This window comes from Coregonus clupeaformis, chromosome 3, assembly GCF_020615455.1.
Source record: "Coregonus clupeaformis isolate EN_2021a chromosome 3, ASM2061545v1, whole genome shotgun sequence".
In the NCBI taxonomy this organism is placed as follows: Eukaryota; Metazoa; Chordata; class Actinopteri; order Salmoniformes; family Salmonidae; genus Coregonus; species Coregonus clupeaformis.
In genome coordinates this window covers 33,497,639-33,523,473 of record NC_059194.1, presented here as the reverse complement: position 1 = coordinate 33,523,473, position 25,835 = coordinate 33,497,639, and the positions used below count along the sequence as shown (strand labels likewise).

Genomic DNA, 25,835 nt, shown 5'->3' with positions numbered 1-25,835 from the left:
CAGATACCATTTATTAAGGAACACTGTCATTGAATTTATGCTAAAATTTGTTTAAAAAAAAGAACAATTCATTTGAAACCATCATCCTGTTACACAGTTATATCACAAATTGATATATTACACTGCATGCAAGATATCTGTTAGTTAACTAGTTTTACAAAACAAAACACAGACTTTGTATTATACATTTGTACAAATATAGTAAAATATATTAGTTTGATTAGAACATGGTGAATTAGAAATGTATAGTGTAGCAAATGTTTTAATGGTCCATTTTATTTTACAAGGCAGATCAAGTTTTCTGGATTGTAGGCCTACGTCTGAACCATGTCCCTCCATAAGGCATATAACACATTGCAAGGAATTGGTACCAGCTGAAGATCCAGGATTGTGGACCAATATGAAACAATTTAGCTAATCTTCATTCAAGGAACTCACTCTTCAGACTCCCTTCAGTATGAAAAGTTCAGCAGCTCCTCCAGCTTATCCCATGTGTCATCTTCCTCCTCCTCTGCCTCCTGAGACTTCTGGGGCTCCCCCTCACCTTTAGCTCCCACCTCCAAGTAGCCCTTGGTTGTGGGGTTGGGCCCTCCGCTCTGTACACCATCCTCTGCCTTAGCCTTTGTGCCCTACACAGTGGATTAGTGCTGCTCCCCGGCTGGTGTCCCCCCTGGGCTACCACCTCCTCCCTATGCGTTCTTTATTTTTTATTTTTTATTTTTTTTAGGGGGTAGATCAGCTTTAATATTGCAGATAGATTGTAACTTCCATCAATGTAATTGTCTGCATCACTTCCAATCCCCCATATGTTTTTTTTCTCGCAAATATATATATATATATATATATATATATATATTTACATACATACACATACATATACACATACATACATATAAATACATATACATTCATATACATACATATATATACATATCCTTTAATGTATTTCCCTTTATTACTTTCCAACCCCACCACCCCTTCCCTAATTGTTTGGAGACGCTTTCTCTCCGTTGGGACAGACGCGAACTGGCTAAATCAATTCAGTAGCTAGCTTTACACTTAACTAGCTAACAGTAGCTACTAAGGGTAAGTTATAACCTACATTTATTTTTATTTTATTTTTTACATACTGGTAACCAGAGTCGTTCAAAAGGAATTCAAGACATGGGTGACTAGTTAACGTTAGCTTGGCTCTCTCTGTGTGTTTAATACCGTGGGAGAAGGGGTTGGTTCGTTGGCAGAGAGCAATGGCTAGCTAATATGCTAACTATTCTAGCTAGCTAACTAACTGGCTGAATAAGTTGACGACGTACTCACTCAAACTGTCAAAACTAACCCCAAAACTTTACACAACGTTAGACACGGACACGAATGATCTGTTTAGTGTGTTAACACACTATTGGTAGTTTGTTGTAACTGAGTATTGGTGCTAAACCGTGTTATTGGAAGCTAGCATGCTAGTTAGCTATGGCGTCATAGGATACGGTGCCCTGGGCGGTTTTCACGGAAGAATACTGTACCAAGTTAGCTAGCTGAATAAACAAAGTTAGAGTCTATTCCTAGAAAACATTGAACCGCTATAGTTTACAACATCTCCTCATTTGAATTCCATGCTGTCACAGTCACTAGCCCATTCAAGCTTAACATCCTTATCATTTATCACCCTCCAGGTTCCCTTGGAGAGTTCATCAATGAGCTTGACAAGTTCCTTTCCTGAGGATAACTCACCCCTCACAGTTCTGGGTGACTTTAACCTCCCTAAGTCTGCCTTTGACTAATTTCTCTCTGCCTCCTTCTTTCCACTCCTTTCCTCTTTTGACCTCACCCTCTCACCGTCCCCCCCTACTCACAAGGCAGGCAATACCCTTGACCTCAACATTACTAGATGCTGTTCTTCTACTAATCTCACTGCAACTCCCCTCCAAGTCTCCAACCACTACTTTGTATCCTTTTCTCTCTCTCTCACTCTCCTCCAACACTACTCACTCTGCCCCTACTCAGATGGTAATGTGCCGTCGCAACCTTCGCTCTCTCTCTCCCGCTACTCTCTCCTCTTCCATCCTATCATCTCTTCCCTCTGCTAAATCCTTCTCCCTCCGATCTCCTGATTCTGCCTCCTCAACCCTCCTCCCTTTCTGCATATTTTGACTCTCTATGTCCCCTATCCTCCCGGCCGGCTCAGTCCTCCCCTCCTGCTCCGTGGCTTGATGACTCATTGCGAGCTCACAGAACAGGGCCCCGGGCAGCCGAGCGGAAATGGAGGAAAACTAGACTCCCTGTGGACCTGTCATCTTTTCACTCCCTCCTCTCTACATTCTCTTTCTCTGTTTCTGTTGCTAAAGACACTTTCTACCACTCTAAATTTCAAGCCTCTGCCTCTAAGCTCTTTGCCACCTTCTCCTCCCTGCTGAATCCTCCTCCTCCTCCTCCTCCCCCTCCCTCCTCCCTCTCTGTGGATGACTTCGTCAACCATTTTGAAAAGAAGGTTGACGACATGCGATGCTCATTTATTAAGTCAAATGACACCGCTGGTCCTGCTCACACTGCCCTACCCTATGCTTTGACTTCTTTCTCCCCTCTCTCTCCAGATGAAATCTTGCAACTTGTGACGGCCGGCCACCCAACAACCTTCCCGCTTGACCCTATCCCCTCCTCTCTTCTCCAGACCATTTCCGGAGACCTTCTCCCTTACCTCACCTTGCTCATCAACTCATCCTTGACCGCTGGCCATGTCCCTTCCACCTTCAAGAGAGCGAGAGTTGCACCCCTCCTCAAAAAACCTACACTAGATCCCTCCGATGTCAACAACTACAGACCAGTATCCCTTCTTTCTTTTCTCTCCAAAACTCTTGAGCGTGCTGTCTCTAGCCAACTCTCCTGCTATCTCTCTCAGAATGACCTTCTTGATCCAAACCAGTCAGGTTTCAAGAATGGTCATTCAACTGAGACTGCTTTTCTCTGTGTCACGGAGGCTCTCCGCACTGCTAAAGCTAACTCTCTCTCCTCTGCTCTTATCCTTCTAGACCTACAGTTGAAGTCGGAAGTTTACATACACCTTAACCAAATACATTTAATCTCAGTCTTTCACAATTCCTGACATCCAAATACATTAATCCTAGTACAAATGTTCTGTCTTAGGTCAGTTAGGATCACCACTTTATTTTAAGAATGTGAAATGTCAGAATAATAGTGGAGAGAATTATTTATTTCAGCTTTTATTTCTTTCATCACATTCCCAGTGGATCAGAAGTTTACATACACTCAATTAGTATTTGGTAGCATTGCCTTTAAATTGTTTAACTTGGGTCAAACATTTTGGGTAGCCTTCCACAAGCTTCCCACAATAAGTTGGGTGAATTTTGGCCCATTCCTCCTGACAGAGCTGGTGTAACTGAGTCAGGTTTGTAGGCCTCCTTGCTCGCACACGCTTTTTCAGTTCTGCCCACACATTTTCTATAGGATTGAGGTCAGGGCTTTGTGATGGCCACTCCAATACCTTGACTTTGTTGTCCTTAAGCCATTTTGCCACAACTTTGGAAGTATGCTTGGGGTCAATGTTCATTTGGAAGACCCATTTGCGACCAAGCTTTAACTTCCTAACTGATGTCTTGAGATGTTGCTTCAATATATCCACATCATTTTCCTTCCTCATGATGCCATCTATTTTGTGAAGTGCACAAGTCCCTCCTGCAGCAAAGCACCCCCACAGCATGATGCTGCCACCCCCGTGCTTCACGGTTGGGATGGTGTTCTTTGGCTTGCAAGCAACCCCCTTTTTCCTCCAAACATAACAATGGTCATTATGGCCAAACAGTTCTATTTTTGTTTCATCAGACCAGAGGACATTTCTCCAAAAAGTACAATCTTTGTCCCCATGTGCAGTTGCAAACCGTAGTCTGTCTTTTTTATGGTGGTTTTGGAGCAGTGGCTTCTTCCTTGCTGAGCGGCCTTTCAGGTTATGTCGATATAGGACTCGTTTTACTGTGGATATAGATACTTTTGTACCTGTTTCCTCCAGCATCTTCACAAGGTCCTTTGCTGTTGTTCTGGGATTGATTTGCACTTTTCGCACCACAGTACGTTCATCTCTAGGAGACAGAACGCATCTCCTTCCTGAGCGGTATGACAGCTGCGTGGTCCCATGGTGTTTATACTTGCGTACTATTGTTTGTACAGATGAACATGGTACCTTCAGGCGTTTTGAAATTGCTCCCAAGGATGAACCAGACTTGTGGAGGTCTACAATAATTTTTCTGAGGTCTTGGCTGATTTATTTTGATTTTCCCATGATGTAAAAGTAAAGTATTTTCCCAAGTAAAGAGGAACTGAGTTTGAAGGTAGGCCTTGAAATACATCCACAGGTACACCTCCAATTGCCTGAAATGATGTCAATTAGCCTATCAGAAGCTTCTATAGCCATGACATAATTTTCTGGAATATTCCAAGCTGTTTAAAGGCACAGTCAACTTAGTGTATGCAAACGTCTGACCAACTTGAATTGTGATACAGTGAATTATAAGTGCAATAATCTGTCTGTAAACAATTGTTGGAAAAATTACTTGTGTCATGCACAAAGTAGAGTCAAAACTATAGTTTGTTAACAAGACATTTGTGGAGTGGTTGAAAAACTAGTTTTAATGACTCCAACCTAAGTGTATGTAAACTTACGATTTCAACTGTATCTGCTGTCTTTGATACTGTGAACCATCAGATCCTCCTCTCCACCCTCTCCGAGTTGGGCATCTCCGGCACTGCTCACTCTTGGATTGCACCCCCCCCACTGGCTATCATAACTTTAATGCACCAATTTGTAAGTCGCCCTGGATAAGAGCGTCTGCTAAATGACGTAAATGTAAAACATTTTATATATAAGCTGGAAGTAGAGGCCTAAGCATTGTTGTTCACTAGTTCACATTTTATGGACACAGTCCATTTTACAATAATTATATTTTGTTTGTTTTTACTCCTGAACTTCCCTATGCGTTCTTGACGAGATTGGTTAAAACTGAACATTACTACTGGTGTCTGTGTTGCCTCCAAGAGAGGCAGAGGAGTACCCTATTCAGTATTTTCTGAAAAAAGACATTTCAAACAGAAGCTTTTGTTCTGCGGCTCAACTGCGGCCTCATTTTTAACGATTGCATAAATTTCACACTAAAATATCTGCATGCGTGTAAACAAATATTGAGATTTATAAAGTTGGCGCAATGCATACATACGCATGTTTCCCGGTATAAATCAGACCCATCCTGAAACTGTGTGCACGTGAACAAGCATTATAATTCCACCTGAAATATGCCCACCATTCACCTTTTATGTTGACAATAACGCCCCTATTAGCTGTATATTTTGAAAGATTTGGAATTAGGCCAAGGCAGTTTCTAAAGAAAATAGCAATGGCTAACTCGTTCAAATGTCTTTGAAGGTTTGATGGCAGAATGTTAAACTTTGCCATGACATTTGCTGTAGGGATAGGCTATCTGACAGACAAACGTTTCTGAAAGACAAAAACAATTGCAAATTGCTGTGGACCTGTAAACAGCTATTTTGATCATTTGTTAGGGCCTAATGTTTAGCATTTACTTGTTCTCAAATCTATATGCTGCACTGACCACGAATTCTGAAACATTGTCTAGTTACAGTGGTAGCCATACACCCTTCAATGCAATATATGAACTGTCTGGTCACCTGTGAGATTTTACTGTATGTTAAATGAGTGATGCGCATGGTCATTTGTTGTAGGATAGGGTACTTCGGGAATATGAACCCATCATAGCCAGAAAAGGTGAGGATTTTATTCTGTAAAAGTTATGAAAATATGTATTTTGTTTACAAATGAAATATTGGCTGTATATAATACTGTATGCTTTCTTGAATTTGTTCTGGATTTTGAGGCTGTGAAAAGACCCTGGTGGCATGTCTGGTAGGGTAAGTGTGTGTGTCAGAGCTGTGTGTAAGTTGACTATGTAAACAATTTAGAATTTTCAACACATTAATGTTTCTTATAAAAATAAGAAGTGATGCAGTCAGTCTCTCCTCAGCTCTTAGCCAAGAGAGACAGGCATGCATAGTACTTATATTCGCCTTCTGATTACAATGAAGAGCAAGACGTGTCGCTATGTTCTGGGCCAGCTGCAGCTTAACTAGGTCTTTCTTTGCAGCATTTGACCACATGGCTGGACAATAATCAAGATAAGACAAAACTAGAGCCTGTGGTGTCAAAAAAGCAGAGCATCTCTTTATTACGTGGACACCCCTTCAAATTAGTGGATTCGGCTATTTCAGCCACACCCGTTGCTGACAGGTGTATAAAATTGAGCACACAGCCATGCAAGCTCCATAGACAAACATTGGCAGTAGAATGTCCCGTACTGAAAAGCTCAGTGACTTTCAATGTGGCACCGTCAGTTCAACGTGGCAACAAGTCAGTTCGTCAAATTTCTGCCTTGCTACAGCTTCCTCTGTAAACTGTAAGCTGTTATTGTAAAGTGGAATTGTCTAGGAGCAACAATGGCTCAGCTGTGAAGTGGTAGGCCACACAAGCTCACAGAACGGGACCGGCGAGTGCTGAAGCGCGTAGCGCTTAAAAATCGTCTATCCTCGGTTGCAACACTCACTTCCGAGTTCCAAACTGCCTCTGGAAGCAACGTCAGCACAAGAACTGTTCGTCTGGAGCTTCATGAAATAGGTTTCCATGGCCAAGCAGCCGCACACAAGCCTAAGATCACCATACGCAATGCCAAGCATTGGCTGGAGTGGTGTAAAGCTCGCCGCCATTGGACTCTGGAGCATTGGAAACGCGTTCTCTGGGGTGATGAATCATGCTTCACCATCTGGCAGTCCGGCGGGCGAATCTGGGTTTGGCGGATGCCAGGAGAATGCTACCTGCCCGAATGCATAGTGCCAACTGTGAAGTTGGTCTGGGGCTGTTTTTCATGGTTTGGGTTAGGCCCCTTAGTTCCAGTGAAGGGAAATCTTAACGCTACAGCATACAATTACATTCTAGACAATTCTGTGCTTCCAACTTTGTGGCAACAATTTGTGGAAGGCCATATCCCCGTGCGCCAAGCGAGGTCCATACAGAAATGGTTTGTCAAGATCGGTGTGGAAGAACTTGACTGGCCTGCACAGACCCCTGACCTCAACCCCATCGAACACCTTTGGGATGAATTGGAACGCTAACTGTGAGCCAGGCCTAATCGCCCAACATCAGTGCCGACCTCACTAATGCTCTCTTTTGTGGCTGAATGGAGGCAAGTCCCCGCAGCAATGTTCCAACATGTAGTGGCTTTGTTTAATGCCAGTGGCAGGTCATTGATAAAAATATAAAAATATAAAAGAGTAGGGGGCCTAAAGAGCTGCCCTGCGGTACACCACACCCTACATGTTTGACATTAGAAAGGCTTCTATTAAAGAAAACCCTCTGAGTTCTATTAGATAGATAGCTCTGAATCTACAATATGACAGTGGTTGAAAAGCCATAAAACATATGTTTTCTCAACAACAGGTTATGGTCAATAATATCAAAGGCTGCACTGAAATCTAACAGTACAGCTCCAGCAATCTTCTTATTATCAATTTCTTTCAACCAATCATCAGTCTTTTGTGTCAGTGCATTACATGTTGAGTGCCCTTATCTATAAGCATGCTGAAAGTCTGTTGTCAGTTTGCTAAGAGCTGGCAGCAAGCTGATAGGTCTGCTGTTAGAACCAGTAAAGGCCGCTTTACCACTCTTGGGTAGCGGAATGACTTTGGCTTCCCTCCAGGCCTGAGGACAAACACCTTCCTCTAGACTCAGATTAAAGATATGACAGATAGGAGTGGCCATAGAGTCAGCTACCATCCTCAGTAGCTTCCCATCTAAGTTGTCAATGCAAGGAGGTTGTAACGATCCCGGCAGTCTGAGTCGGGTCCTGTCTGGTGACTAGTTTTTCCTGTTCGTGATCTCCAGTTTCCCGAGGGTTCGGGAACGCTCCGGGGAGCTCTCTTGTTTTCCGCACCTGCATCCCATCAGCAATCTGCACACCTGGTCCTGATCATCACCCTTCTTAGGCTCTGGCCAAACATCCAGTTCCTGCCGGATCGTTAGCCATGAACAGTAGGTTTATCTGAGTATCAGTCCTAGAGCTTCTAGCGTTAGTTTTGTTGTTTTGTACCTTGTTGGTTTATTGTTGACTTACCTCCGTTTTTGTTCCATCTCCAGTCACTCGTCCGGAACCCTCACCCCTACCTCTGCCTGATGGTCGGCGGCTGCCGAGCCATCATTGGACCAACAACTGCACCCTCAACAACTCATCCACGCCGCCCGCTCTGTTCCCTGGATTATCCTGCACCTTTTTTGAATCTGTAATAAACCCTCACCTTCGTTCAACTCTCCTTGTCCTGGTCTGCTTCTGGGTTCTGTCTGAGGGAACCGTGACAGAACGATCCGGCCCAGGTGATACGCATTGCGTAGGTCTAGCTTGGTGAACACCGTAGCACCCTGTAAGGAGTCGAAGGCAGAACTCATCAAGGGCAGGGGATACTTGTTCTTGACCGTGATGTCATTCAACCCCCGATAATCAATACACGGTCGAAGAGAGCCATCCTTCTTACCCACAAAGAAGAATCCTGCCCCCAGGGGTGATGACGAGGGACGAACGAGACCAGCAGCTAGGGACTCCTTGATGTAGGTCTCCAACGCCTCACGTTCAGGTCGGGAGATACTGTATAACCTTCCCTTGGGGTAGACAGCTCCAGGAACCAGGTTGATGGCACAATCATATGGTCGGTGGGGAGGGAGTGACAGAGCCTTCTGCTTACTGAAAACTTCCCCCAAATCGTGATATGTCTCGGGAACCAGGGACAAATCTGGGGGTTTAGCCTCAATCACCTGACTGGGAACCGAATGGGGGCAGGCAGTCCTGAGACAGTTAGCATGACAATCAAGGCTCCAACTCGTTACCTTGCCCGTCACCCAATCGAACGTGGGATTGTGTTCCTTCAGCCAGGGGTATCCAAGGACCAGAGGAACATGGGAAGACGGCAGAATGAAGAATGAAATCATCTCAGAATGATTCCCCGACAACCGCATCTTAACCGGTTCAGTCCTCATCGTGATACGTGCCAGACTACTGCCGTTCAGAGTGGTCGCTTCAATGGCTTCCGGCAATTGCTCCTTGGAAAGCCCCAGCTGTTCCACCAACTCGGCATCAAGAAAGCTTCCATCGGCACCTGAATCGATAAAAGCGTTAAGCGCTAAGCTCTGATTCCTGTTCACAAGGGTAGCCGGAAACGGGGTCTGACAGAGGTACTGAGAGGTTGAAACTGGCTCGCTAAAAGTCCTCCCAACTTTAGCGAGCCGGGCAGTTTGACGACCGCCGGGAACAAGTGGAGATGTAATGTCCCGAGCTACCACAGTAGAGGCAGCAGTTGGTCTTACGTCTATGTTGACGCTCCTCCTTGGTTAACCCGTGCCGCCCCACTTGCATGGGTTCAGAATCGGGAGAGAGGACCTCTCCACTAATCCATTGTGGTGGAGAATGAAGTGGACGCGTCTGATGTGGGAGTTGGCGCCATCCTGTCGCAGCGATGCTCCACGGACAGTAAACTCCATCCCTGCGCCTACTACTCTCGTCGCCTTTCGCCTGCGGAGAGGAATTACGATGTGGGTAACCGGGAGCTTCTCGCGGTGAAACTTGCCTTGGAGGAGTGGCGCCACTGGTTGGAGGGGGCGGAGCAACCGTTTATTGTCTGGACTGACCACAAGAATCTTGCTTACGTGCAATCGGCTAAACGTCTCAACTCCCGTCAGGCCAGGTGGGCGTTGTTTTTCGGACGATTCAAGTTTGCCCTGACGTTCCGACCTGGATCTAAGAACGGCAAGGCGGACGCCTTGTCCCGGATGTTCTCCAAGACGGAGGAGAGTGGGTCCAAGACCGAGACAATCCTCCCCCGGAACTGCGTCGTGGGAGCAGTTATGTGGAAGATTGAGGAGGAGGTGCTGGCGGCCCTTCGGACTCAGCCCGGTCCCGGTAACGGTCCACCCGGTCGGTTGTTTGTGCCTGAGTCGGTTCGTCCTGCTGTCCTCAAATGGTCCCACGCCAGTAAGATGGCTTGTCACCCTGGCGTGGCTCGGACAATGGCGTTTCTTCGCAGACGTTTTTGGTGGCCTGCCATGGCCGAGGATACTCGGGGTTTTGTTGCTGCCTGTCCAGTGTGTGCGCAGAATAAGAGTACCAATCGGCCCAGCTCTGGACTACTTCACCCCCTTCCTATTCCCCGGCGACCATGGTCGCATCTGGCCCTGGACTTCGTCACTGGGTTGCCCGCTTCTGAGGGGAAAACGGTCGTTCTGACTATCGTGGACAGATTCAGCAAGTTCGCCCACTTTGTGCCAATTGCCAAGCTTCCCTCTGCCTCGGAGACGTCCGAGATCCTGGTTAGGGAGGTTTTCAGGGTCCACGGTTTGCCCAGTGATATCGTTTCCGACCGTGGCCCTCAGTTTACCTCTGCTGTCTGGAAGTCCTTCTGTTTGGCCATTGGAGCTACAGTCAGTCTCACATCTGGTTTTCACCCCCAATCCAATGGTCAGGCGGAGAGAGCCAACCAGAAGATGGAATCCACGCTACGCTGTCTGGTCTCTTCCAACCCCACCTCCTGGGTCTCTCAGTTGCCTTGGGTTGAGTATGCCCACAATACTCTCCCTACATCTGCCACTGGGATGTCTCCCTTCCAGTGCCTGTATGGCTACCAACCTCCCTTGTTCCCTTCTCAGGAGAAGGAGCTCTCAGTGCCTTCTGTTCAGGCCCATATTCGTCGTTGCCACCGGACCTGGCATCGGGCCAGAAAGGCACTCCTTAGAGTTTCGGACCGGTATCAGCTCCAGGCGAATCGTCGCCGGATCCCCGCTCCCACCTACACCATCGGAGATAGGGTCTGGTTGGCCACACGGGATCTTCCTTTACGGACTGAGTCTAGGAAGTTGTTACCGAAGTTCATTGGTCCGTTTGTGGTGGAGAAGGTGATCAATCCAGTGGCAGTTCGACTCAAACTACCGAGGACGCTCAGAGTCCATCCCACCTTTCATGTCTCCTGCCTCAAGCCTGTCTTCCTCAGTCCTCTGTTGCCTCCTCCGCCTCCTCCTCCTCCTCCTCGGATGATCGGAGGTGGTCCTGCCTACACGGTGCGTCGCATCATGGATTCCAGACGGCGGGGCCGGGGTTTCCAGTATCTCGTGGACTGGGAGGGGTATGGTCCTGAGGAGAGGAGTTGGATTCCGCGGCGACAGGTCCTAGATGCTGACCTCATCAGTGATTTCTACCGCCTCCATCCTGGCGCTCCGGGAGGTCCGCCCGGTGGCGTTCGTCGGAGGGGGTACTGTAACGATCCCGGCAGTCTGAGTCGGGTCCTGTCTGGTGACTAGTTTTTCCTGTTCGTGATCTCCAGTTTCCCGAGGGTTCGGGAACGCTCCGGGGAGCTCTCTTGTTTTCCGCACCTGCATCCCATCAGCAATCTGCACACCTGGTCCTGATCATCACCCTTCTTAGGCTCTGGCCAAACATCCAGTTCCTGCCGGATCGTTAGCCATGAACAGTAGGTTTATCTGAGTATCAGTCCTAGAGCTTCTAGCGTTAGTTTTGTTGTTTTGTACCTTGTTGGTTTATTGTTGACTTACCTCCGTTTTTGTTCCATCTCCAGTCACTCGTCCGGAACCCTCACCCTACCTCTGCCTGATGGTCGGCGGCTGCCGAGCCATCATTGGACCAACAACTGCACCCTCAACAACTCATCCACGCCGCCCGCTCTGTTCCCTGGATTATCCTGCACCTTTTTTGAATCTGTAATAAACCCTCACCTTCGTTCAACTCTCCTTGTCCTGGTCTGCTTCTGGGTTCTGTCTGAGGGAACCGTGACAGAGGTTTGTCATTATTGATTGATAACAACAAAAAAATCCACCTTTCACACTAACTTAACCATTTTTTACTTACAATGCTTTTCTTTATTTTTTTTAATGCATGAATACGATGGCTCACTGTTCGTTGTTGGCATTTCCTGCATTTCCTGCCTAAGTTTGCCCACTTTGCCAATGAAGTAATCATTAGAATAATTGGCAACATCGAATGGTTTTGTGATGAATAAGCCCTCTGATTCAATGAAAATGGAGTTGAATGTGTCTTTCTGCCCATGATTTCATTTAAAGTACTTCAAAGTGTTTAATCATTGATCTTGGCTTCATAATACAGCTTCTTCTTTTGTTGAGTTTAGCCACATAATTTGTCAATTTGCAGTAAGTCAGCCAGTCAGATGTGCAGCCAGACTTATTATAATAATAATAATATGCCATTTAGCAGACGCTTTTATCCAAAGCGACTTACAGTCATGTGTGCATACATTTTTGTGTATGGGTGGTCCCGGGAATCAAACCCACTACCTTGACGTTACAAGCGCCGTGCTCTACCAGCTGAGCTACAGAGGACCACAGAGAGCCACTCCTTTTTCCCGCATCTCTTTCAACCATAATTCCTCATCAATCCATGGAGCCTTAACAGTTCTAACAGTCAGTGTCTTAACAGGTGCATGTTGATCAATAATTGGAAAAAGCAATTTAATAAATTAATGAAGTACAGCATCTGGATGCTCCTTATTAATCACATCAGACCAACAAATATTTTTTACATCATCCACATAAGAGTCGCAACAAAATATTTTGTATGATCACTTATAAACTATTTTAGGCCCAGCTTTTGGAACTGGCTTTCATGGATATAGCCACTATATTTTGATCACTGCATCCAATGGGTACGGATACAGCTTTAGAACAAAGTTCAAGAGTATTTGTACAAATGTGATCAATACATGTGTGGTTGATTAATAACCTGAACCAGATTACAGGCACTGAATGTTTAAACTTGTTTTAATTGTTAACTTCAAACATATTATTCAAGATGAACTAGTGTCAATGTTGATTAATCACAGATCACAATTCTGCAATAAGGAGGGGAAGGGGTCAAGGGGATCTAATTTGTATGTGTTTCTGTGTTGCTTTCTCAAATTAACATTACCTATTTGTCCAGTTGTGAGTGCTCCAATCTGTTCTATTTGATTGTCACTCTGTTTTAGGATATCAGCCTGGTGAACCCATTTAGCATCTTATCATAATGGCATGCATCACCTTGTCATTGAACATCTGAAGCAGAGAATAGCTAAACTCACACATTGTTTGCATATTGTTGAGCTAGCTATATGTTCTCAATTTAAAATTATACCAGTAAATAATGTATATGAGGCTAACCATTAACCAGATTTTAAATCATTTTCTGACATATGAAAGTGTTTAGTTGCCTTGTATTCTAGGTACAGTACTGCACTTGCAAATAAGGAGCTGAAAATGTGTAGGCTAATTAAAAATGAAAATAATAGGGCATGGGGAGCGTTGTAATTCTACCTTGTTTATTTGCTGAGAATGATTTTAGAATACAGAGACAACATCAGAAGGTCAATAGCATGGAGGAGGACTGCAGAGATTGTAGGTGATGATCACGGGTGAAGAGAGATTTGCACAAAAATGTTTGCAAGTCAAAGCCAGAATTTTCTTTACCCAAAGTACCCATTCATGTGCATTTTACATGTAGGTCTATGTATCTCCTACATGCCATTGACCTACTGGTTTTGTCTTTGTATTCTTGCCAAGAGGCATCGTACAGAATGGGGAATCCAGACACAGTGATGATGATCTTTTTTTGTTTTGCTTGCCCGGAACAAATAACAGGTGGAACTAAATTATGTTTTATGAACGGAAGATTTTCAAGCAAACAACTGCTCCTCACCTGATTGGTGAATGGCAGCAGTGGCCATGTGCAATTTGCATAAAGTAGAGCAGAGCTGAACTTTTTCTACCGCTCTACTAGCAGGGTTCTCACCGCTCACATTCCCACAATCCCCCTCACATTTCTCTGTGTGCCCGGATTGAATATTTATTGGGCGGAACTTCTCCTGCTGATGCCATTTCTGGTGAAAATTCCCTGTTACTGACCTTTGTCATGTCACGTCCATAACACGCAAACCTCAGTGGGCATACGATGTGATAAAGACGTCTTGTTCTGGTTGAAATCTGGTCAGGACGTCTTATAACCAGATCACAATCAGATTAAGACATATTTTGGACGTCATGAAAAATACATCTTATTTTGGTTGATATCTGGTTTTTGGTTGAAATCTGATTGAACTTCTGACCAGTTATCTAAAAGCTACTCAATTAACCTCTACGGGATCGGTGTCCCGTATACGGGACGGTTGAGTTAACGTGCGCTAATGTGATTAGCATGACTGTTGTAAGTAACAGCAAACTTTCCAGGACATAGACATGTCTTATATTGGCAGAAAGCTTAAATTCTTATTAATCTAACTGCACTGTCCAATTTACAGTAGCTAATACAGTGAAAAAAGACCATGCTATTGTTTGAGGAGAGTGCACAACAACAGAAAAATTATCACAGCAACTGGTTTGATTCATTCACCTTTGAAGGTAAATAATGTACTTACATTCAGTAATCTTGCTCTGATTTGCCATCGTAAGGGTCCCAGAGATAAAATGTAGCATAGTTTTGTTTGATAAAATCCATTGTTATATTCAAATGTAGGTACTGGGTTCTACAGTTTGAACCCCTGCTGTCTCTGGCTCCACACCCACCCCGCCCGGCCATCTAGATGTGTGAAAGTTAGTGTATAAGCTAATGATCCATCATGTATGACATTCCTGGGTGTATGTAAATGTACTTATATTGTATTACCATATACTTTGTGTATGTTCTCTATAGTTATGTACTTGAAAATGTATCAATTGACCATTTCGGCACATTTGGGCAGACTTGATTGTCACGCTCGTTGAAGGACGGGTCAGACCAAGGCGCAGCGTGAAATGCATACATGTTTATTATAAAGAATAAACACACGAACAAAACAACGTAACGTGAAGTCCTCAGGCTAAACACAATACAAGCCTCTACACGGAACAAGATCCCACAACTAAAGTTAACAAACAGGCTACTTAAGTATGATCAATCAGAGACAACGAGCGACAGCTGCCTCTGATTGGGAATCACACCCGGCCAAACATAGAAGTAGAACAACTAGAACTAAACATAGAATATACAACATAGATCTCCACACCCTGACTCAACATACAAGAGTCCCATAAGTCAGGGTGTGACATTGATACAAAATAGTCCAGTATTGCAACGTTTCACTGGATCGATCTTTGCCAAAATCGAAATTGCGCCTAAACTGCAATATTATATTCTGGCCTTTCTCTTGCATTTCAAAGATGATGGCACAAAAAAAAAATAGAAAACATGTTTTTGTGTTTGTATGATCTTTTACCAGATCTAATGTGTTATATTCTCCTACATTAATTTCACATTTCCACAAACTTCAAAGTGTTTCCTTTCAAATGGTATCAAGAATATGCATATCCTTGCTTCAGGTCCTGTGCTACAGGCAGTTAGATTTGGGTACGTCATTTTAGGCGAAAATGGAAAAAAAGGGTCCGATCCTTAAGTGGTTAATAGACACCAATCTATATAAACATGTGCATAGTGTTTGTGGGCCATGCACCCATTTGGATATGAGAAACTAGAACCATTACAATTATTAAAATATGAGTAATGTTCTTTAGCAGGGTTTACATTATTCAGTTTAGCACAGTAGATAAACAACAGCTGTCAGAGTGCATCAAAGCGGGTTAGAGTCTCATGGCATACTGTCCCCAGTCAACACGCTGGGCTCAGGCCTATTCTGTTTGAGACTCGGGGACTTTGCATGGACTCATGCGGGCTGAGCTCTTCCCGAGTCTGACAGAATCATATTACTCTGGGCTCCGGCTAATGGTACTCGGGCCAAGTCCACTTCAGCTTATCCAGCACAATTAACTTTTTCAGGAGTAGGGCCATTTGAGGTTTTTATTTGGCAGGTGATGAAATATCAATTTTTATTTTTTGATATATTTCACCTCCAAGTCATCGAATTTGCTAGGTAATTCAAAGCTCAAATGTGTGCCAGTCTCTGTGGTCCTATAGCTATCAGAGATCGTATTTGCAGTCCACACAATTTAAAAGTGCCAATTCACTTCCATAACATTTGTTCTAGGCTACCAGCATGTAGGATAAACATGCACAATAATACAGGATACCCTTACAAAAATGTCAGTACAATGAAATAATGGTTGTTTAATTAATTATATCTGGTAGCTTAGTGTGTGTGTTGGCTTCTAATGATAATATTTTGTCTGTGATAGCTAATTCCACTGTTTATTGTGCTGTACATTTTCTTCTTTTCCACAGAATGCAAGTTTTGAGTGAAGAGGTTCCATCCTCCCAGGTCGCCTGGTGTAGGATTGTTTAAGGCCAAAGTAGTGGGATGGGGTGGTGGGTTTTTGGGGATAGTGTATAGATGCAGGGTTAGATGGTGCAATTTTCCCATTCCCCTTTTCCCTTTATTGGGGGGGATGACCAAAATGTAAGTAAAACAGCGATTTGTTGGGGAGAAGAACGTCAAGGAAAGATTTGCTAGCTAGTGAACGTTAGACCTCTGGCTAATCCTCCATGGACATAGTACGTTTTAATTTTTACCTGTTGTAGGCATTGGTTGTAGCTAGCTAGCTAACTTTTTGACATTTTAATATCTGTTTAGTTAATGATAGTAAATGTGTGTGTGTTTGTGTGTGTGTTTGTGTGTGTGTGTGTGTGTGTTTGTGTGTGTGTGTGTGTGTGTGTGTGTGTGTGTGTGTGTGTGTGTGTGTGTGTGTGTGTGTGTGTGTGTGTGTGTGTGTGTGTGTGTGTGTGTGTGTGTGTGTGTGTGTGTGTGTGTGTGTGTGTGTGTGTGTGTGAGAGAGAGAGAGAGAGAGAGGGGGGAGAGATGATGATCATAATATAACTTATAGAAAAGATTGTCATCATGTCAACATTGTGTCATTCTAGCTGTGTGTGTGTGTGTGTGTGTGTGTGTGTATATGTGTGTGTGTGTGTGTGTGTGTGTGTGTGTATATGTGTGTGTGTTCTTGAAACGTCTACCACCCAATAGTTTTTCTTAATCTATCAGGAATCCTTGTATTTTTGTGTATTTTGTATTTGACAATATGATACATTTTGCCTATCCCTGCTCCCCCTCAACCCTCATTCTAACGTTACGCCTCTTAACTGCCTTTTTCAATTCTTAATTCTCATTTTTTGCAGGAATCTTCTATCTTGGATGGAAAGATGGAGGGAACAAAGGGAGGAGTACAGAAGTTATCCAGCCTGCTGACTAAGAAATGTAAATGGCCTATGTTCTGTTGTCTATCTCTCTCTCTATATCTCTCTCCGTCTGTCTGCCTGACTGCCAGATTGCTGAGGGGCAACATAGTCAATGTACTTTCTAGGCTAAGTCTAACTTAGTGAAGTCCTTAGGTAATGGTTAATCACGATTAGTCTCCGTCTTTACAGTTCCTAAAACATGTCAATGTCCTGATGCAAGGCCTCTACAGCAGTGCCTGGCCACCCACTCGGTTACAATTGACCTATTCTGCTACATCCCAGGGAAAGGAGAGAACAGAACCACCCCTCCTTAAATCCAGTAAGTTTTGTGTGCAAAATGTAGTTTTTTTCTCTTTAATACTCTGATGTTCAATGTGCATTGGTTCCTACTAACCAGCCTGGTAAGAGCTAGGTTTGTACTAGCTTGCTGATGGTCATACATTATTTTTTCTCTGCATCAGATCTCACTGAGACTGGAATCCCCAAAATACATGCTATTCAGCTGCCCATGATTGCCTGATCTTAGTGCAAGTAGATTTACATTTACGTCATTTAGCAGACGCTGTTATCCAGAGCGACTTACATTTTTTTTTTTTTTTTTTTCATACTGGCCCCCCATGGGAATCGAACCCACAACCCTGGCGTTGCAAACGCCATGCTCTACCAACTGAGCTACATCCCTGCCGGCCATTCCCTCACCTACCCTGGACGACGCTGGGCCAATTGTGCGCCGCCCCATGGAGCCAATGTAAATAGCACCGCTTCTAATAATATACGTTTGTAAAGCAAATACAATCCTATTCTAACTCGCTTTTTCTTTTTCAGGTGCAAAACCCTTGTGTCCTGATTCAACAGACACCTCCCTTGGTGAGTCATGTAAAGTTTCTCCCATTTCTCTCTTCCTCATTCTCCCTGTGGCTCACTCAAACTCGCACACATGTTGACTACACCAGCCACGCGTGTGCACCATCGCGCGCATGTTGATCTTCTCCATCCACACCAGGCACACAGGTTAAAACCAAACATGAACCAACTATATTAATTTGGGGGCAGGTTGAAACACACATGAAACATTCATATATATGAACATTGGGTTGTTATTTTACCACGAAGTCAAGGATCGGTAGGATAGTCAGTTTTACGAGGGCATGTTTGGCAGCATGAGTGAAGGAGGCTTTGTTGCGAAATAGGAAGCCGATTCTAGATTTAACTTTGGATTGGAGATTCTTAATGTGAGTCTGGAAGGAGAGTTTACAGTCTAACCAGACACCTAGGTATTTGTGCTAGCGGGCCGGGGCTAGCAGATGGATCTTCGTGGTCGTCGCAATGGGAAGCCTTTTGAAACCACAGACGATTATGTCGGCAGACCAGTCGTGATGGATCGGCGGTGCTCCGTGTCGACTCTAGGAGGTCCCGTCCGGTTGACAGAGATGTAGATAGCCGGGAGATGGGCCTGACTCAAGGCTAGCTCAAGGCTGATTAGCCAACAACAACATCCATTTGGTTGCAGCTAACTAGTTGCGATGATCCGGAGTTAAAGGTCCAGTGATTCAGTGATTCCGACAGAAAAACTGATATGTTCTGGGTCGATAACGCGCTGTGCAGACAGTGCAGACTGGTCGATAATAGTCCAGGCTAGAGCTGGCTGGTAGGTAGTGTAGGCCACGGACAATAGTGAAAAAACGCTAACGGTGGCTAATAGCAAGTAGCTAGTTAGCTGGCTACTCCCGTCCGGTAGACAGAGAGGTAGATAGCCGGGATATGGGCCTGGCTCGAGGCTAGCACAAGGCTAACTAGTGCTTGCTTCGGGGGCAGTGGTGATTAGCCAACAGCAACATCCATTCAGTTGCGGCTAGCTAGTTGCGATCCGGTGTTAATGTCCAGTGATTCAGTTATTCTGGCAGAAAATCCAATGTTCTGGGTGAAAACCGCTAACGGTGGCTAATACCAAGTAGCTAGTTAGCTGGCTAGCTAGTTTCAACTGGAGATTCTAGATAAAACGGTAAGTCAATAATAGAATCCGTTCCACATTGAGTGAGGCGGGTTGCAGGAAAGTATATTTAGTAGAAGGATGAAAAGTGTGATAGGGAAATATGTACGAAAAACACAAAATAAATACAAAAAAATTGCTATTTACACGGACACACACAGAGTACACGACCGCACTGCTACGCCATCTTGGATTAGTCAGGATGATATCTATAAGAGACAGAGGAGCAAACATGCCTTTGCTGCCACTCGTGTGTGCCCCACTGTAGTTGGTAAGTAAATGTGAGCAATTGAGACATTTGACATAGACAATGAGACATTTTAAGTAGATTCTGACAGTTAAAGATATTTCACTGTGTGTTACTGTGCGTGTCCTGTTATTTGTCAAATGTGCCGGGAAAAAACAGGTGTAGACCTTACCGTGAAATGCTTACTTATACTAATCAAAAATATAAACACAACATATAAAGTGTTGGTCCCATGTTTCATGAGCTGAAATAAAAAATCCCAGAAATGTTCCATATGCACAAAAAGCTTATTTTTCACAAATTCTGTGCAGAAATGTGTTTACATCCCTGTTAGTGAACATTTCTCCTTTGCCAAGATAATCCATCCACCTGACAGGTGTGGCATATCAAGAATCTGATTAAACAGCATGATCATTACACACATGCACCTTGTGCTGGGGACAATAAAAGGCCACTCTAAAATATGCAGTGTTGTCACAAAACACAATGCCACAGATGTCTCAAGTTTTGAGGGAGTGTGCAATTGGTATGCTGACTGCAGGAATGTCCACCAGAGCTCTTGCCAGATAATTTAATGTTCATTTCTCTACCATAAACCGCCTCCAACGTTGTTTTAGAGAAGTTGGCAGTACGTCCAACTGGCTTCACAACCGCAGACCACGTGTAACCACAGCAGCCCAGGACCTCCACATCTGGCTTCCACCCGGACAGCTGATGAAACTGTGGGTTTGCACAACCGAAGAATTTCTGCACAAACTGTCAGAAACCGTCTCAGGGAAGCTCATCTGCGTGCTCGTCGACCAGGGTCTTGACCTGACTGCAGTTCGGCTTTGTAACCGACTTCAGTGGGCAAATGCTCACCTTCAATGGCACTGGCACGGGGGAGAAGTGTGATCTTCACGGCTGAATCCTGGTTTCAACTGTACCGGGCAGATGTATGGCATCATGTATGGCGGTGTCATGTATGGCGCCGTGTGTGGGAGCTGTATGCTGATGTCAACGTTGTGAACAGAGTGCCCCATGGTGGAGGTGGGGTTATGGTATGGGCAGGCATAACTTACAGAGAACGAACACAATTGCATTTTATCGATGGCAATTTGAATGCACAGAGATACCGTGACAAGACACCTCATGTTTCAGCATGATATTGCACGGCCCCATGTCGCAAGGATCTGTACACAATTCCTGGAAGCTGAAAATGTCCCAGTTCTTCCATGGCATGCATACTCACCAGACATATCACCCATTGAGCATGTTTGGGATGCTCTGGATTGACGTGTATGACAGTGTGTTCCAGTTCCCGACAATCTCCAGCAACTTTGCACAGCCATTGAAGAGGAGTTGGACAACATTCCACATGCCACAATCAACAGCCTGATCAACTCTATGCGAAGATGATGTGTCGCGCTGCATGAGGAAAATGGTGGTCACACCAGATACTGACTGATTTTCTGATCCATGCCCCTTCCTTTTTTTTGGGGGGGTATCTGTGACCAAGAGATGCATATCTGTATTCCTGTCACGTCTCCTCCCGTTGCTCACCTCCGGCGCTCTGATTCGCCGGTCTACTGAGCCACCGGTCTGAGCGCTCCACCTCGGCAACACCGGAATGGAAACCCAACGCACCCTAATCACCTCCAGCGCACCTGTACCTCATCATGTCATCACCACCCCTATTTAGCCCTGGACTGTTCTGGATGAGGTTGTGTGTGATTGTTTAGCTTCGTGTCGTTTACTCTATCTTTGTTATTTCTCTTGCTCATTGTTAAGTAAACCTTGACCTTGTTAATACCTGCGTCTGTGTCCTGCCTCTTCGTATACTCAGTACGCGTCACAGAATTACACACCAAACGAAAATGGATGCAGCCGGAGTTTCCCAGTGCTTGCCCAGTTGAACGCCACCATGCAGGAAGTGCTCCAAACTCTGCATAATCTGCCCAGTGCTCCGGTTCCACCTCAGGGAGCGGCGAGTGCCCCCAATCCACCTGTTCCCGTGCTTTCACCCACTCCTAAGGGAACCCTCGCCCTACCGGAGCGCTATGATGGTAAAACTACTAAATGTAGAGGCTTCCTGCTACAGGTTTCCCTTTATCTGGCGTGTCAGACTGGGGCATATACATCTGACCAAGCCTGGTGATTTAGCTTCTTAAAGTAAAGGAGCTGGATTGGGCCACGGCAGTCTGGGAAGGAGAGGAGGCAGTGGCACTTCCCTACCCCACCTTCCTCGCTAGGTTCAGGGCGGTGTTTGATCATCCCACGGAGGGAAAGGACAGGGTGAGCGTCTCCTCCATCTACAACAGAGAGAGGTGCCCGCGTCCGAGGACGCTCTGAGCTTTCGCACGGTGGCAGTGTCTTCCATCTGGAATGAGCGTGCTCTGCGCATGGCCTTCAGAAGAGGCTTACGGGAGGACATCAAGACCATCCATCTTGACGACATGTTGAGAGAGAGACGGCGTTCCCAACAGCTCCCGGAGCCTTGACGCTCACCCCATCTGAGCTATGGAAGCCACCCTGCTTCCGAGTCCTCACCCATGGAGGTGGGCAGCACCCCCTACACCACCACGGACCACAGATCTCCTGGCAGCTCCCTATCTAGGCGGTATGACTCCCATCGCCGCTCCGTGAGTGTTACGTCAGCTTCTATCACAAAACCATTGTTTTTAGGTCCCATAACGGTGACTGGTTATTCCTTCTCTTCCATTTCTACCGCAATGATAGATTCCGGATCAGCTGGGAATCTTATAGATAAGGAGCTGGTCTCTGAATGGGGGTTGCCACCGTGCCACTGCCATCTCCGCTACACGTCACCTCACTGGACAATAAACCCCTTGGATCAGGCACCATTACGCACGTCACTCTCCCCATCACCATTCCCACACTACCGGAGCACCACGAGGAGCTGTCATTCCACATCGTCACTTCACCCCTTCACCGGATCGTCTTGGGATTGCCCTGGCTCAAACTACACAACCCCACCATCAATTCATCAGACGCTCTACCTCTCCTGCCTCCGCCAGCTTCTTCTTCATGGCCAAAAAAGACGGAGGACTGAGACCATGCATTGACTACAGGGGGCTGAACACAGTCAACACCAAGTACCGGTACCCCCTCCTTCTGGTTCCGTCGGCCATCGAGCAATTACGAGGGTCCCAGTACTTTACCAAGTTGGACCTGAGGAGTGCCTACAAGCTGATCCGAATCCGGGAAGGAGACGAGTGGAAGACGTCATTCAGCACTACCTCAGGCCACTATGAATACTGCGTCATGCCCTACAGCCTCGCCAACGCACCATCTGTCTTCCAGTCCTTCGTCAATGACGTGTTCTGGGACATGCTGAGTAGACAGGTGGTGGTGGTGTACATCGACGATATCCTGATCTACTCGGCTACGTTCGAGGAGCACGTCAGGGACGACCAAGCTGTCCTACTCCGCCTCCGGGAACACAGCCTGTTGGTGAAGGGGGAGAAATGCGAATTCCACCAACAGGCCATCTCCTTACTGGGATACCGGATCAGTCCTCAGGGGGTGTTCATGGAAGGAGTAAAGACGGACGCCGTCAGGTCATGGCCAGTTCCCACCACCATCAAGGGCCTACAGAGCTTCCTGGGCTTCGCTAATTTCTACCGCTGTTTCATCAGGTCCTTCAGCTCCATAGCCGCCCCGTTCACCTCTCTCCTTAAGGGTGGGTCTCAGAAGCTGGCCTGGAACCCTGAGGCTGACGCTGCCTTCAAGAGGCTGAAGGAGAGGTTCACCACAGCGCACATCCTAAAACAACCAGATCCATCTCGTCCTTTCAACCTGGAGGTGGACGCATCGGAGGAGGGTGTGGGTGCGGTCCTCTCCCAGCGGCACGGTAAGTCAGAGAAAATGTATCCCTGTGCCTTTTTCTCTAAAAAGCTAACCCCCGCAGAGAGAAACTATGGAGTTGGAGACACGGAGCTGTTGGCGGTGGTCCTCGCTCTGGAAGAATGGAGACACTGGCTGGAGGGCGCAGTCCATCCATTCCGGATTCTTACTGACCACCGGAATTTGGAGCACATATGGGCAGCGACACGGATGAACTCTCGTCAAGCCAGGTGGGCCCAATTTCTCACTCGCTTCCAATTCATTCTGTCCTACCGCCCAGGATCCCAGAATGTGAAGGCCAACGCACTCTCCAGGATGCACCATACCGGAGAAAGGAAGGATCTGGGGTGTCCTATCCTGCCCTCGTCTCTCATCGTTGCTCCTGTCGTTTGGGATGTGGACAAAGACATCCGCCTGGCGGCCCAGGAGGACCCAGCGCCTGTTAACGCCCCTCCGGGGCGCGTGTATGTACCCACCAGTGTCCGTGACCGCCTGCTGTTCTGGGCGCACACCACCCTTACAGCAGGGCACTCTGGTATTACGCGCACCCTGCATTCTCTAGCCCAAAAATACTGGTGGCCCACCTTGGCTTCTGATGTCTCCTGCTACGTCAACTCCTGTTCCGTATGTGCCCAAACAAAGACACCTTGGAACGCCCCGGCAGGCAAACTAGTTCCTCTCCCAGTGCCTCAGCGACCTTGGTCACACCTGTCCATAAACTTTGTCACCGACCTTCCACGTTCTGACAGCTTCACCACAGTCATGGTGGTCATAGATCGGTTCTCCAAATCATGCCGTTTTTTGCCACTAACTGGTCTTCCTTCTGCTTTCCAGGTCGCTGAGGTCCTGTTCCAACAGGTCTTCCAGCATTATGGACTTCCAGAGGACATCGTCTCGGACCGTGGCCCCCAATTCACCTCCCGAGTGTGGAAGGCTTTCCTGGAGAAGATCCGGGCCACGGCCAGCCTCACTTCCGGGTATAGGCCTCAGTCGAATGGGCAGGTGGAGAACATGGACCAGGAGCTGAGGAAGTTTCTTCGTTGCCACTGTCAGGACCGGCAGGGTCAGTGGGCGAGGTTTCTTCCCTGGGCAGAATATGCCCAGAACTACCTTGTTCACCCCTCCACGGGGCTCACTCCCTTCCAGTGCGTCCTGGGGTACCAGCCGGCCCTGGCCCCTTGGACATCCAGCCAGACCGATGCGCACGCTGTCGACAAGTGGTTCCACAGGGCCGGACAGTTCTGGGACGCCACCCATGTCCATCTCCAGAGGGCCATTCGTCGGCAGAAGCACCAAGCCGACCGCCACCACAGTGAGGCCCCTGTATTCCAGCCTGGGGATCGTGTCTGGCTGTCCACAAAAAACCTCCCTCTCCGCCTGCCTTGCAAGAAACTGAGTCCCCGGTTTGTGGGGCTGTTTTAAGGTCCTCCGGCGGATAAATGAGGTATCATACCGGCTGCTCCTTCCCTCTCACTACCGTGTCTCACCCACTTTTCATGTGTCTCTCCTCAGGCCGGTGGTTCCTGGTCCTCTGGCGGATGCCGTCCCCCGGGGTACGCCTCCTCCGCCCCTGGACATTGACGGCGTATGCAGTGAGGGACCTGCTGGACTCCAGGTTCCGTGGGGGACAGCTCCATTACCTGGTGGACTGGGAGGGGTATGGTCCTGAGGAGAGGAGCTGGGTTCCGGCTGGGGACGTTCTGGACCCCAACCTAATTCGGACTTCCACCGTCGCCGCCCTGACCGGCCCGCTCCTCGTCCTCTGGGTCGTCCTCTTGGCCGGCGACGTCCAGCGGCTGGAGCCGCGTGTCCGGGGGGGATACCGTCATGTCTCCTCCCGTTGCTCCCCTCCGGCGCTCTGATTCGCCGGTCTACTGAGCCACCGGTCTGAGCACACCACCTCGGCAACACCGGAATGGAAACCCAACGCACCCTAATCACCTTCAGCGCACCGCAATCTCATCATCTCATCACCACCCCCTATTTAGCCCTGGACTGTTCTGGATGATGTTGTGTGTGTGTGATTGTTAAGCTTTGTGTTTCGTTTACGCTATCTTTGTCATTTCTCTTGCTCATTGTTAAGTAAACCTTGACCTTGTTAATTCCTGCGTCTGTGTCCTGCCTCTTCGTATACTCAGCAAGCGTCACAATTCCCAGTTATATGAAATCCATAGATAAGGGCCTAATGAATGTATTTCAATTGACTGATTTCCTGATACTGTATGAACTGTTGGTTTATATTTTTGTTCAGTGTACGAGCCCTTAACCAACAATGCAGAGTTTTAAAAAAGTAAATAAGAAAAATAACAATAACGAGGATAAATACAAGGGGTTCTGGTACCAAATCAATGTGCAGGAGTACGGGTTAGTCGAGGTAATTAAGGTAATATGTACATGTAGGTAGGGGTGCATAGATAATAAACAGAGTAGCAGCATCATATGTGATGGTGTGCGTGTGTGGCATCAATGTGCGTGTGTGGCA

At 46.5% G+C, this 25,835-nt stretch overlaps 1 protein-coding gene across 1 annotated transcript in view; it reads right to left on the bottom strand.

The window, feature by feature from the left end:
* The window catches only part of LOC121545444 (F-BAR and double SH3 domains protein 1-like), a 39,652-nt gene extending 14,470 nt beyond the window's left edge, over positions 1-25,182 (bottom strand). Inside the window, exon 1 of the mRNA XM_045206592.1 lies at positions 25,102-25,182. Coding sequence (XP_045062527.1) covers positions 25,102-25,182 — 81 coding nt within the window. The remainder of the gene's footprint in view (positions 1-25,101) is intronic.
* Positions 25,183-25,835: the final 653 nt, after the last annotated feature.